Raw genomic sequence first — 15,086 nt, forward strand, 5'->3', positions numbered from 1 at the left:
AACTTAATGGTAACTCAGACATGTGCTAAATGGTATAAGGCAGAAGAAAAGGTTAAATTTAACATGCACTACGAAACCTGACTAGACTCTAGACTCTTAGAACTGTCAAAATCATAAAAAGGAAGCAGGGAGGTTCCCCGAGAAACTGTCAATGCCTAGAAAAGCAAAAAAATGAGAGAGCAGGTAAATGTCATTTGGCAGCCTAGACCAGATCCTAAAAACAACAGAACTAGGTAAAATAAATCCAAGTGAAGTAAATAAATATTTTAATATCATAACAATATTGATTTATGAGTTTTTAAAACTCCATCATTCTGATACAGCTATTAAGAATAAAGAAAGTTAAGTGAGAGATGCATAGGCACTCTCCACACTACCCTGCCAAGTTTTATGTATATCTAAAATTACCTCAAAGAAAATTACTCTTAAAAACAGATGTAAATGAGACAGAGTAGATAAAGTGGCTACTCTGTGGTTTGGTTATTGAACACATCAGTGAAAAAAACAAAAAACAGAGAAATCTAATCTTTAAAAAAATGAATGCCTTCCTTATACTTCTATCCCCAATAAAGAGGACAATATTACCATAATCACAAACATGTCAGTAACAAGAAGTAGTAGGTGTTGAACCAAATAGAGGGACACTGCCTGAGAAGAGTGGGCTCAAGCCAAATTAACTAGCCTCTTAGTTACCACCTGGGTCCTTCCTGGTCCTCTTTCCTCACTGCTACACCTCCACTTGGAGCTCAGGATGCCTCATGCAGCTGATGCCACCCCTACTGTCCAGCTGCTCTCTTCTCAAGGGAGCTTAAAAGAAGGGAACGGAGTGCCACAGATGGGAAGAAATGAAAAAGGGGTTAGCTAGAGCACAGAGACACACTAATTACCCCAAAAGGGAGGCAGACGGTGTCCCTGGAGCAAAAAAAAAAAAAAAAAAGGGCAAGATAAATATACTCCCTCTGAAAAGACCTTATTATTCTTTAAGATAGTCTGATTTCAGTAACCTTCTAAAGTAAATGACAGGTTAAAAAGAAGCGAAAACGGGGCTGGGGATTTAGCTCAGTGGTAGAGCGCTTACCTAGGAAGCGCAAGGCCCTGGGTTCGGTCCCCAGCTCCGAAAAAAAGAACCAAAAAAAAGAAAAAAAAAAAAAAAAGAAGCGAAAACATTATATAAATACCACTGACTTTATAAACCAAGAGTTCAGGGCTGGCTTTGAAACAGTAGTCACAAGCTACTCAACTGTGTTTGTGTTTACATTTACTCTTTTGGTCACTTCCACTTTGATAAAAATGTTTAGTTATTCAATAGCACTTAGCAGAATCTGGCAGCAGTAAAAATCTGATATCCAAAAATTATCATATTCAAGATCAGTATCTGTATTAGAGTGAGGTGATGTCATTTTAAAATGATGCTAAAGGAGAAGAAGACTTTAAACTCTAACCAAGCTTTGCTTGAGAACATACTTCTGATGACCTAAAATCCAGAAGAAAAATAGCTATACAAAGTGTTTTAACAACATACATTGTTAATAAACAGTTCATATTCTATTTTAATAGACTTTTTTTTCTTCTTCCTTTTCTTTGGAGCTGGGGACCGAACCCAGGGCCTTGCACTTGCTAGGCAAGCGCTCTGCCACTGAGCTAAGTCCCCAACCCCCTTTAATAGACTTTTAACCTTCAAAACATTCCTATCACTATGGTAAAACTAAACACTATGTATTAGAGTTATCTCTGATTACACAGAATGCACTCCATGGAAAGGTTTGTTCAAGGCTGTGCAGGGCAGCACACACCTGTAATGCCAGCTCTGAGACTGGGCTTCAGGGAGGGCTTTGAATTCAAGGCAACACAGCAAGACTCAGTCTCAACTACAAAAGTGCATTCAGAAGCTGTGCCAACATTATCAAGAAGACTAAACCCTATGAGTAGACAAGATATTTATATAAGGCTACATGACTTCTGGATTATATTTTATATAAAATAAAAGATTCTATAGTTCAAAATCATAAACCACAGATAACTATCGTACAAGAAAGGTTTTTTTTCAAATGACCCAAGATCAGGAGAATAGGGTAAAAACTAGCCAGTCTCAGTTCCATTTCCAGAACCCATATAAAAAAACCAGATGTCCTGCATCTGTGACTCCAGCACCCCACACTAAGATGGGGAGCAGAGATAGGAAGCAGTCAGAAACAAAGAGGGCCAGGTAGCCTACGATATGCTTCAGAACAGCAAAAACAATCAGAGAAACCTTGTCTCAACACGATGGAGGAAACAGAACTCTAAGAAGGTTGTCCTCTGACCCCACACGACAGTGGCACACACATATCCACACCTGCTCTCCCTCTTCACACAGAAAACTTTAAAGACCTTAAAAAAAGAAATTCAATTTAACTGTGAAAAATCCTATCAAACTAGAACTTGGTTCCTCCAAGTTTATTTTATATCAATAAAAAATACACTTATACTGAGTTTAAAATAAACATAACCAGTAATTTTCATCAAGGGCTATAGTTGCTTTCTCAAGTACATTTGGCCCTAAAAGTCAAGAAAATAAAAAGGAAGTAATATTGATGTGCTTGTAATAAACTATTTCTGTGCAAACTTTCAGACTGACCTTTGTCCTTTAAGTTATAAAGATGGCACTGTCTTTAGTAATTTATTCTTTGATGAAGCAGTATCTAAAAGACACTCCCATCCACCCCCCAAAAAACAGCATATACCTCCCTGGGTTAACACATAATCCTAAATAATATTAAAATAAAACTATACTTTTGAAAATATATGCCAAAGTTACATTTCTAGACCCGCCCACAGGGTTAGACAAAAAGAACATAGCAAAATAGACTCAAAGGTGAGTTACACTTGACTTCAAAACTATTATATAACTATGAAAAACACCATGCTTCCAGATTCCATTTTTCTCAGGTTAATGAAAATGCTTTCCCTAGATACAAACTGTCTGTGAGAAACTACAGAAGGGAGCTGGGCTGTAATCTACATGGCTAACTTGAGGAAACTAAAACAAGGATGGTTAAACAGAGCATGGCAACTGCTCTTATAGCTTCCCACTGACAAGACAGCCCACCACAGCATATGCACATTGGGGAAAGTATACAACGTTGCTAAGGCACATTGAAAAAGGATAAATTGCTTTCACCTGATAAGTCATGGTGAATAAGGTCAGCAAAATTGGGATCTTTACCCCACCAAAATATCCACAATTCTCTTCTTCCAGGTCTTTGATCTCGCCGCCAAACACCGAGTACATCTGCCTTAAGGCATCGACTAAAACTGCTCAAAATGGGGTCTTCTTCTGTCACCGGAAACAGAATAGGGGCAGAAGTTGGGCCTTGCCATACATATCTTTTCCACTTAATTCCTGTCAGGTCGGCCTGAAGGAAAAGAAAGCATAATATCTATATTATTGTATATTCACTCAAATAAACAATATCGATTATTAAATATAATATATTATGTTACTACATATTTATATATAAATATATATTCACTATAAAGTCTTTGATTCATTAAAATCACTATTTTCAATTCATGCTTAAGAACTGAAAGTTGACAAAATTAAAAAAACAAACAAACAAACAAACAAACAAAACACCATGGCCAATTTTAATGTTTCAACCAACAAGAACTGAAGGAAAAGAATACAAAACTGTTAAATAAAATATCAAAGATGCCCGTGAGTAGCCAGTCTGTAATAAACACAGCATATCGGAAGCCGACCAAGGAAACAATGATGGTAAGCCTGTCTGTCGTCTCTAGCCTACATTCCTCTCTAGCCGTCAGTCACAGTCGCTCCCTGGTGAACTGAAAAGTAAAGGCCCTCATTGCAACGTCGTAAGACGTCATGGCTCTAATGAAAAGACTCTGAATGTTTTTCTGAAAAGAAAAAAAAAGCCTGCTAATTCCCCACGAGCACACATCTTCAGGAAAAGAACTACTTCCAAGGAGCTGTCAGATTTGTGCTAATCTATCTTCAAAAAAACCGAAGTGCCAAAAATAGATCCAGTTGGGGAAGACAGAAACGTTAAACCTGCTGTACATCTTACTACATGTGATGAGATGCTGATTAATGGACACTGTCGAGAAAACCAGTCTAATCTGTAAGGCAGAAGTACGTTAAAGATCCCCATTTACCATATCGTGAAAGAGATTCAACAAAGGAAATTCATAATTCTTTACTCTAACTTGGTGACAGAAAGCATACGGTGCCAAAAATGAAACTGCTGATACATGACTGGCAGTTTACGCTTGCCAACTAGTTATGCTCCACCCACTTAATTCACTTACCTATGATAGACTTAATATTTCCCACAGCACAAGAAAAATGAAAAAGTCACTCCAACTTAAAGTCATTCACGAAGCTCGGATATCGTTTAATTCAGGACTAGATATTTGCAACAGTTGGTACTTTTGACAAAAAGTCTTAACTATTGGGTGTTATCCGATTTGGGCCGACCTACATATACATACTAGAACATCCCTAATTCCAGCTTCCCCACACTTTTCAGTTCAATAAAAGGAACAGCCAGCTCAAAACATTCTTAAAACGTAAGCAAAACTGACAAATATAGAACGTTTAGTGCGAAACCACAGTACCTCCTCCACTAGCCCCTCCACTCTCACAAAAACATAATGTTCTAATAAAAGCAAGATGGCTAGAAATTGTCAAAATGGCAAAATGTTTTCAAAGTTTAAAAAGAAAACATATGAACTGGCAAACACTGTTTTTACACAAAGATCTGAAGTCACCCATAAGGAAACTACCCCTGTGTTAGTTTAACTTATAAAACGAAGAGGGTTTTAATACATAAGTTTTGGGGGGTCCTGTTTAAGAGAAGCCCACTTACAAGGGAAGGGCGTAAAGGCAGTGAAGCAGGCAGGGGCAATCCTGGAAAGTGTGGAAAAGGGATACGCTGTTCCATACAAGGGGCGGGGGGTGGAGGGGGGGCAAGCAAGAAGCACATAAGAAAATATTACTATCCGGCCAGATAAGAACCCAAGTTAAGGACAAGACTACGATGGAGAAAAAGACTCCAAAACAAGACAGGAGGAGGGGAAAGACTTTAAAGAAAAAAAAAAAAAAAAAGGCAAGACTCTTCCTAGCAGAGCCCTGGCCGGTGGGTGAGCGGACGCTGTCTCCCGGGGGCGGCCGCAGAGCCTCGGAGAAGGCCGACTCCGGCGGCGGGGCCTAGCCCGGGGACACCGGCATCTGGATGCGACCCGGACCCCCTCCCCCACGGCCCAAGGGCGCACGGCGCGGCCCCCTCCCCCATCGCCCGCGGCCCCCGCACTCACCAGGCAGAAGAGGTTACAGTGACAATCTTCCAGGCTGGCCCCGTTCGACACGAAGGAGGAACTCATCGTCCCTCACAGCAGCCGCCGCCGGCGCCACAACCCACCATCCGCCATTACCGCCGCCTCCGACCAGAGAGAGAAACACAGACACCGGGGAGGGCGGGGGGCGGTGGGGAGGAGGCCGCCGGGCCGCCCGCCCTCCCCGCCGCCCCCCGGCGCCGCCGCGGCCCCCGCCGCCCGGAGGCACCCAGCCGCCCGGGGCCGAGGCCGCAGGCGGGAGGGCCGCGCCGCGCTCGGCCGGCCGCCGGGACTGCGGAGCCCGCGGACGCGCGTCCCTCTCTGGAGAGGAGGGGAAGGGATGTCTGTCCCTTCCACCAGAAAAAAAAAAAAAGATTTAAAAAAGAAAAAACGAAAAACAAAAAAAAATAACAATCAGGGACACGATAAATAGTCAGAGCCGGAGTGGGAGCAGGCCGAGCCCTGACGCCCGGGAGGGTTCTCCGCGGCCCGGGGACGCCCGCGGAGGGGCGGGAAGGGCGAGGACCGGCAGAGCAGCCCGGGCCCCCGGCCCGGCAGCGGCGATGTCCTTAAGCCCAGAGTCTCCTCAGCGGCGGAGGTGGTGGCGGTGTCTGCGGGCTCAGTCCATTCTCCGGCTCTGTCCTCGTGTTGTCCCTGGGCCAAGCCTGCCTAACGTCTGCTCTCCTGCCGCCTCACCGCCTGGACGCCGTAGTCTCCCCCATTTTGTGGGCCCAGCGGGCGGTGTTTTTCCCCCTTTAATCCGAATTCACGGGTTTTCCCTTCGCTTTAATGGCGGCCACAGGGACCAGCTCGCCCTCTCTGCTCGCCCATTGGCCGCCGTGAGGTCACGTGGGCCGGGCTCCGTAGGGAGGGGGGGAGAGAGAAGGCGGTGAGGGAGGGCAGGGAAGCTTTCGGAGCCCCGGGGACCCGGCGGCCAGCTGGTGGCTACTGAGATGGCGCCATCTGCTGGATGCCCCGGTTAAGATGACCCAAGCCTTGGCCCTAGCTTTCTGCTGGCTGGGGAATGTGCAGCACAGGAAGGTTCACTTCAAAACCCAGAATTACTTGGAAATCAGTTCGAATTCTTTGGAAGAGAAAGTTGGCAAAAGAAAGAAAGGAAAGAAAAGAAAAAGAAAGAAATTCCAATGCACTCTCATTTATTCCATAAGGCCTCTGGGTACATCGAGAAACTCTAGGACTAGAGAAATCAGAGCTGGATAGACATCAACCTCACCCTCTCTTTTTAAGTTATAATAAAAAGGTAAAAACGAAATGATCTGGCCTTGTGGTTAATAAGCTAGGAATAAAGTCCTGCTGTTCAGGATTCGAAGCCAGTCTTTTACCTCTTTGTGACTCAGTTTCCTCATCTGTAAAATGAGGGAAACAAACGTTATATTTGTTATGTGACACATTAATACAACCTGAGCTCTAGTGCCTGGAGCAGCTAAGCCATGTAAGGCATACATTACTATACTGCCATCCTTACTTTCTATGGTTATTTTGAGAAGCAAGTGAACTCTGAGAGTAAGAATCATGAGAGTTGGTACTCTGTCTATACAGTTGTTCAGTGTCTTAAAATGTTCTAGCACACAGTTGGTACTTGATATTTGAAAACTTACAAATAAATAAGAAAAACCATGCATGATGTTAAATCCCTCCCCCAAACAATTATTCTGGACTGGATTACTCTTTTTTTTTTCTTTTTTTTTTCTTTTTTTTTTTCTTTTTCTTTTTTTTTTTTTTTTTCGGAGCTGGGGACTGAACCCAGGGCCTTGCGCTTGCTAGGCAAGTGCTCTACCACTGAGCTAAATCCCCAACCCCTGGATTACTCTTTAGTGAAGAGTTCAAAACATTTTCCCATGAGAACTTTAAAAGGACTCTAAGAGGAGAAGAGGGAGGGATGAGGAAAGGTTAAGAGCTAATGATAACCTGCGTGAAGACACAAGCTTTTTTTTTTTTTTTTAACAGATCTTGTCTCAAGTTTATTTGTAAAAACAGCATAGGACACTGGTCATCTGCAATGGTGTATAGGTGGGTGTGTCACAGCAGTCCATCTGTCTTCACACTGGCAGAAGCCTTTTCTATGGGGCCTTCACAGGGGCCTGGGCACCCTTGGGAGCCTGGGCTGGAGCTGCAGCCTGGGCCTTAGCTGGAGCTTTGGTCTCTGCCTTGGGTTGAACCTTGGGCTTTGGTTGGCAGAGCCTACAACCCTTGGCCATGTAGCTTCGAATCTTCTTCCCAAGCTTGGGGTGAGCACTGAAAGCCAGATGGCAGAGTTTTCGACTGGAGACCTTTGGCACCTTGGGCTTGACCGCCTGAGGCTTCACGAGGGCCTTGATGGCCTCTGCTCGTGCACTCACTGCCTTGGCATTGTTGGCCTGCATCTTCTTCAGGCCTTTCTTGTTGTGCTTCTTAAGCACATGTTCCTCAGAAACTTGGGATTGACCCCCTTAAGAGATTCGAGTATCTTTGTGACCAGGGTTTCTTGATGCCACTTCTGTGCCATTTGCGGGACTGGTTGTGTGTGATGTGGTTCTTGGACTTGGCCATGTCTGCACGGTAAGCCGAGGCTCCCGCAGCGCCTGGGACCAGAAGAGAAAGAGCAAGACACAAGCTTTTAATCCCAGCTCTGGAGAGGCAGAGGCAAGGGGATCTCTAAGTTGGAAGCCATTCTGGCCCGCGGTGGGGGGGGGGGGGGAGAACAGTTAGGAGCTATCATAACTTTAAGTCATAATTATCTCTGTAAAATAGTAGACTCTTCTAGACTACTTTTTTGGCCATAAAATGAAAAGCATTCTTCATCCACATAATTGTCCATCTATACTGATTAAGATCCCGAAGCCAAAAACTTGCAGAAAAAGTTCTGCCGCTTGCCAGTTGACCTTAGATCAAATCTGACCCTAAATCAAATTAGTTTATCATAAATCAAGGATAATAAAGTAGTTTTCTCCTAAAATGCTTGATGAAATAATGTTGATCATAAGTGCTTGTCCCAGCGTTTCCTTAATTTCATTAATGTTAATGTTAACTATTAAAATGATTTTTTTTTAAATCATGACTAAGTGGCAGCACATATCTGCAGTCTCGTACTTGGGAGGCTAAGACAGGAAGACTGAGAGTTCAAGACCAGCCTCGGGTAGTTGCAAGACTGAAAAGAAAAATAATTTTTTGACTATCTGCCTGTTCCTCGGGATTTCTGGAGAAGCAATTCCTACAGAATAAGATAAAAGGCAGTGACCTGAATAAGACTGGCATCAACGGTGACACACTAGGAGCACTGGAGGAGGAGTATCCAAGTTGAGAGGGCGTCGTCAAGTAGGCAGCATTTGAAATCAGATTTGAAGGATAGAATGAATTCTTATAAAGCTCTTTGAAGCAGTTAAATCTTATTAAGCCCAATTCAGATCCAAAGGCCACATATCAAAGTCAATTATACAACCAGGACTAATTCAATCCAGGAGCTCAAATCAACTAAGGTCGGCATCCTTTATAACTGAGTGCCAGCACCAGGAGTCAGGGATCCCAAGACTCAGTGGGGCAAAAGCTCCTTCACTCATCCCTCCTTCTCTGAGAGAATCCTCATGTCTCTGTTCTGTTGCTTTCCCCAGCTTGAAATGTCCTCTCCCACTTCTTTTCTAAAGTATATCTATCCTCCTCAGTTTTTCCCTCCCCCTCCTCTTCCCCTTCCCGTGCCCCTGCCCCTTCCCCCTTCCTCCTTTTCCCTCTCTCAGACACTCATATACACATACCCTAATATACCTTAGGAATTCAGTGGCAGGTAGAATCTGCCTGAAATCCACCAGGTAGGAAGTAGCATTTGATTGAACTTTCATTTCAATGTCAATCTTCCCCAAAAGAGAGGAGAATCTGACAACAAAAAAGACTTCCCAAGAAGGAAGAACTCAGACCAAGGGGAAGGGGGGCAGAGGTGACAGCAGAAGAGACTGAGAAAGGGAATGAAGAGAAGCAGTGGAGGACTAAGATACCAGCAGAGAGAGGAATGGAAATGTGGGGAGCAGGGAGAAAATGGGACCAGCATCACTCTCAGAGAGCATCTTGGGAACCACCTACATTGTGTTAAGATGACATTTTGTATGAGTTAAGGAGAAACAAAAATAGAAACTTTAGGAAATAGTGATGTGTCAATGTAGGTTCATCAATTGCTTTTTAAAAAAGTATGAAAAAACAAATGTAGTTTTATATATATATATATATATATATATATGCTCAAGAGGCTGAGGCAGGAGAATTATGAGCAAGTTTGAGATCTGCCTGAGCTACATAGCAAGACCTCAAATGAATGAATGGATGGATGAATGAATAAATAAATAAAACCTTCCAGTCTTCCCCCTTTAATCCTTTTCTGTACGGTTGACATTACATCTTATATTGTACAGTTTACACGGCACACTGAGTGTAAGGACATTCAAGATTAAGATGGAGAAGATACTACTACATATGACATCTGGACAGTTGGACCAAGTGAAGTCAAAACTATTCCTTTTAGCCTCACAATTCTGATTTACTCATTTATAAGATGGGTCCGCAAAATGGCACCAGCTGTGAGAGTTGTTGCAGTGAAATACCTAACAGTAATCCAGTTAGGAATTTCAAAATGACTTTAAGAGGTAGCCTTGGGTCAATAACCACTGCCCATTTTCTTTTTAAAATACAGATCCTCTCAGTGATCTCTCTATCTAAAACCATTCTGTAACTCCTTTGGGCCTTCGGGAGTCTCATTCTGTATGGAATGGTGGAGCCTCTGGCCTATGGACTCCCTACTTGGTATAGAGAAGTCCAGGAAAGGACAGAGCTTGACCTTAGAATTAATCCTCTATTCCTGATTCTGAGAAAAAGAAAAAAAAGTCAAGTTTAGAGTAGACCTAGCCAATAGAAGTGAAACGAAGCCAAATAAATCCTAAAATTTCAATTACTGTTTGTTATGCATATTCAAATCTTTGGCCAATATATCAGAAGCTGTATCATTTTATATGAAATTCATATAAAATATATTTATATAGCCATTCCTTTTTTTTTTTCTTTTTTTCAGAGCTGGGGACCGAACACAGGGCCTTGCGGTTGCTAGGCAAGTGCTCTACCACTGAGCTAAATGCCCAACCCCGCCATTCCTTTTTTTAAATTTATTTTTAGCTAAACCTTCCAAAAATCCATGTTTGTTTGTTTCTCTTAAAGAACTAAAGAACATTTCAGTTCAGACTAGCCACATTTCAAGGGCCCAATAGCTAAATGTGGCTAATGGTGACTGTGTTGGGTAATACAAGTTTAGAGTCAAAAGCTGAAAGCAGAGAAGGAACCAATTAGGCCCTGCAGAGAGTGATCTTCAGCCTAGAGACAGTATTGATTTTTCTTAAGGTCATGTTAATGGTTTAATGTTGTACTTAATTCAATAGAAAGAAGGACTAAGAAGTTACACAGCATTTCGGTTAGGGAATGTAAATATACAAAGGTGGGGAACAAAGCAAAAGAAATCAGAGAGTTGAGAAAAAAAGGAAACATTGTCTTTCCATCCATGAAAAACTTAAATTGCTACTTTTTTTTGAAAATGTAACAACTACGCTCAGCCTTCTATCAAATGTTTCATTTTAGCGTGAACTTTGAAATCAACTCCTCTTAACTCCGTTACTTTGAAATTAGGTTAGCAAACCTTTATTAGCAAAACGGCTGTGCAGTCTCCTTCCAGGTCTTTATTCCAGCCAAATTCCTGACCAGCTGGACCTCCTGTCCTTACAAAGGGATGGATGAGATTGGGTTAAATGGCCACTCTCATTAACACCTAATATGTGACAGGCAATATATATCAGACAGGGTAACTGCACCAAGCTTCTGAGGTATTATATTATCCCACTTTTCTAGATTGAAATGTTGAGATCTAGAAATGGTAGCCCTGTGCCCAAAGCAGCCCCTGAAACAAGCTAAGGGGCCTAATATATCACAAGGGCTCCAGAGGAACTTCTTGGAGGGACAGTTGAAACTAAATCTTGAAGGATGAGTTGGGTTGAGCCAGGAAAAGACTGGTGGGGGAGGGGAAAATCACAGAAGAAGAAGGGTGGAAAAAGAAGCGCTGGACACTTTGGTTAGAGAAGAAATCCGGGGTCTTAATCATAAAGAGTTTGCTTTTTTTTCTTTTTTCTTTTTCAGAAAAAAATTAAATAGGAGTGTGACAAGCTAAGATTTGTTTTCAGAAACAAGCAGCCAAGAGACTCGTTGGGGGCATAGTGGCAAGGAGGCAGGAAGAGGAGAGGAGAGGCCTGACCCGACGACTTAAAGGAGCTTGTCTACAAACACCCTCTCTGTTTCCCACTCATCCCCACTGTCATTTATCCCATCCGCAGGGAACCTGGGAAGGAGAAGAAATCACTTTGGCAAATTGCTGACCATGCTTTTCTTCCTCGAGGTGACTTTTTTTTTTCTGAGGGGCCAAAGGTAAAAGAGAAGACAATGCAATTCTTTGCTCCTGCTCCTCATGCAGCAGCAGCAGCAGGAGGAGGAGGAGGAGGAGGAGGAGGAGGAGGAGGAGGAGGAAGAGGAGACGATGATGATGATGATGACAACAAGGAGGGAGAAGGAGAAGGAGGAGAAGAAAAGAAAAATCAGGCAGGACTTTGGTCTTACAGGATAATTATTCACACCCAGGTACAAACTAGTTTGCAATTTCATTATTCCCTCTCCTCAAGGAAAAAGTTCAAAGAGGTTCAAAACGTGTGACAGCTACAATCTCTTGGTCTCACCACAAGTTTATAGGGCAGCTTATATGATAGTCATAGAAATTAAGATACCTATTACAGCCTTTCAACCACTGGCTTTGACATTCATTCATTCACTTACCCCGCTCTGGGATTTACTAAGTGGTGTGATGGGGCAACATAAGACAGTGAGTCAGAAGCGGATCAGACTTGTCAAATACTTATTATGTCTCGTATAGTAAACAGCTCTATAACTGTGTTTCCAAATGGTTTAAGTGGCTGAGGATCAAGTGTGATGGTGCTTAGAGAAGGGGAGCTACACGAGGTTCTGAGGAAGAGATAGCTAAAAGAGAACTTTGTGTTTCTCTTAGGACTTCTTCATTGATGAGTAAGACTTGGGCATGCCCTGCTTTTTAGGATGAAGAATTTAGATAGTCTTCCTCCAGCTGGAGTTTGAGGGCAAAGTTCTGAAAAATGCTACCAGGAATTTTATTGGGGGTGGGGAGGTTGGTAACCTGCCCGTTCATCCTCACTTCTGTCCCCTCCTTTGCTCTGTGCTAGACTGCTCCCTGCAAACAGCAAGCACCAGGCTGCCTTACTAATCCCCTTGTTGTTTGATTTGGAATCAAGGGTTGTGTGGTGGTGCGTGCCTGGAATCATGGCACCTGGAAGGTTGAGGCAGGAGGATCAGGAATTTAAAGTCATCTTCTACTACATAGCCAGTTTAAGGGCAGCCTGATCAACCTGAGGTGATCTCAGAGAAGAAAAGAAAAGCCCCTCTGTGCTGCTTGCTTGGCTGCCTTGGCTCCTGAGTGTGCATCCGTCCATCTGTTGGTTATTGTTTGGTTGTTGTTGCTGCTGCTGCTATGTAGAAATGAAATGGAAACATCCCAGCGTCGAACAAACACGGTACTATCTCAAAGAGTTCCTGAGAGATAGTAACAGAGGCTGGCTGGCTTCACCAGGTGCTCCTGGCTCATACTCTCTCATGAGGTTGTCAAGATGTTGGTTAGAGCTAGAGTAGGGGCTAAAGAAGTCACTTCCAGACTCACGTCTACAGCCACTGGCAGCAACAGTTCCTGCCCAGCTGTTTTCTGCCAAGTGGACTTCTGAGACTATGCACAGCGTGCAGCTTACTTCTCCAACAGGGAGTAATCCAAGATGGGGAGTCGGGTTGAGAGGGATGGGAGAGCTCCATATGGAAGCCACAGCCTTTCACAACCTAATCTCAGAAGTAACATACCATCACTTCTGCCACGAGCTGTTGGTCATACGGACCAACTGTAGTAGAGAGTAGGAAGGAGCCACACAAGGGATGAATACCAGGAGGCAGAGATAACTAGAAGGGAACTGTCTTAGAAACTAGCTGCTATCTTGGAGACTAGCTACTAGGCCCACCTTCTGGTCCCAAGTGATTCATGTCTGTTTTGCATGTAAAATGCATACACTCCCTCCACCAAGTCAACAGAACTATCATCTCATTATAGCATTAGCTCGAAGTCTAGCATCTCGACAGCTAAGTGAAGTTCAGGCAGAAACTGAGGCTCCTCGAATGCAGTTCCTTGAGTACAACAGCTTGAGTACAGTTCCTGTCTATATGTGAAACAGATAACTAAGCCGCTGAGTCAAGAGAGTTAAGAGTAACAATAATGGCTGTACACAATCCTGTCCCAAAGTAGGAAAACGGCAGGTCACATTGGGGCACATCTGTAACACCAGCACGCAGGTAGAGGCAAAAGGAGGCTAGCCTCAGAAACTTAGAGAGTTTGAGGCCAGCCTACGCTATATGAGGCCTTGTATCAAACAACACTTAAAATTAAAAACAAGAGATTTTTACTAGCTAACCTTGTCCACAAAACCGTTGCCCAAATTCCAAGTTCACATCTGAGTGTAAGAATTTTGCTACAACAGAACACCAGTAACAAAAAAGTTGTCAGTGATACATATTTCTGTCTAAAAAGGTTCATTGAAACTTGGTAGAGTTTCAAACAACAATTGTTAATTGTTTTGTATAATTTCTGAGGGCTGAGAATTTAAAAGGTGGATTGGCCAGGTGGTTCTAGATGAGAATTTCTCACAAGCTTGCATCAGACATGGCCAGATTACACAATGCACTCATATACCCACATACTCAGTAACCCCTAATAGGTACCATTATTAGTTATGTATTAATAATTTTGTTTCTGTGTTAGTTAGGGCTACAGCTATCTCAAGGTTCAATTAGGGCTGAGGCTCTTCTTACCCAAAACAAAACCAAACAAGAATATGTTCACATCTGGTATAATCCTGGTGTGGGGTTTAGTTTTAGCATTCTGAATGAATTGTCTGTCTTTTCCTTTACTCCTTCCAGTCCCGGAAGTGGCCTCTCTCTCGAGCCACACATCCTGGGATGTCCCATCAGTCTGCTGCTACAGTTCAATTAGCGCCTGTATTTTGTTTTGTTTAAGACATTTACAATTGTGAGTGTGTGTCTATGAGTGTGTGCGTGTGCGTGTGCGTGTGTGTGTGTGTGTGTGTGTGTGTGTGTGTGTGTGTGTTAATAAAGTTCCTGAATAGTTACTTTTTCTTCTGGATCCTGACTAATCCAAGTAAGTCTTATTGAGCTGAGGAAACTTCTTTACTGAAGAACTCCTCAGGACTTGTGAATATGCTAATGTGCGTTATCAATCTCCCAGAGGGCTCTAGACCATGCAGCATTTTCCAACTCCTTTGATCACAAACCCTGTTTTTGTGTTTTGCTTTCACATATATCATAGCTAGCATGAAAAAGGATGAATAAAAAATATCACAGTCTAGTTTGGCTGAAACAATGAACATGTGAAGGAAAATAGCAATATATATCATGCATACATGCATACATACATACATACATACACACATGCATGCATACAAACATACATACACACATACACACATGCATACACACATACATGCATACATACATACATACACACATACATACATTCATACACACATGCATACATACATACATACACACATGCATACATACACACATACATACATGCACACATACACATACATACACAT

General features: G+C 42.8%; 2 protein-coding genes across 5 annotated transcripts in view; both read right to left on the reverse strand.

Moving 5' to 3' along the window:
• The window catches only part of Med13 (mediator complex subunit 13), a 90,261-nt gene extending 84,095 nt beyond the window's left edge, over positions 1-6,166 (reverse strand). For 2 of the 4 annotated variants that reach the window (XR_005489839.2, XR_005489840.2), the window contains exons 1-2: positions 5,317-6,166; positions 3,161-3,395 (exon numbers count right to left, since the gene is read on the reverse strand). Coding sequence is in view for 1 of the 4 variants with exons in the window: in NM_001415085.1 (NP_001402014.1) it covers positions 3,161-3,395; positions 5,317-5,382 (301 nt within the window). In the remaining 3 variants the exon portion in view is untranslated. Of the gene's footprint in view, positions 1-3,160; positions 3,396-4,308; positions 5,193-5,316 lie in introns of those variants that run through there. The other 2 variants (NM_001415085.1, XM_039086047.2) reach the window with 2 other exon arrangements.
• Positions 1-7,930, reverse strand: part of LOC134480843 (large ribosomal subunit protein eL21-like) — a 1,068,210-nt gene extending 1,060,280 nt beyond the window's left edge. The window contains exon 1 of the mRNA XM_063270133.1: positions 7,278-7,930. The gene's annotated coding sequence lies outside the window, so the exon portion shown is untranslated. The remainder of the gene's footprint in view (positions 1-7,277) is intronic.
• Between the last annotated feature and the right edge of the window lie 7,156 nt (positions 7,931-15,086).

The sequence above is a fragment of the Rattus norvegicus genome, chromosome 10, assembly GCF_036323735.1.
Source record: "Rattus norvegicus strain BN/NHsdMcwi chromosome 10, GRCr8, whole genome shotgun sequence".
Classification (NCBI taxonomy): Eukaryota; Metazoa; Chordata; class Mammalia; order Rodentia; family Muridae; genus Rattus; species Rattus norvegicus.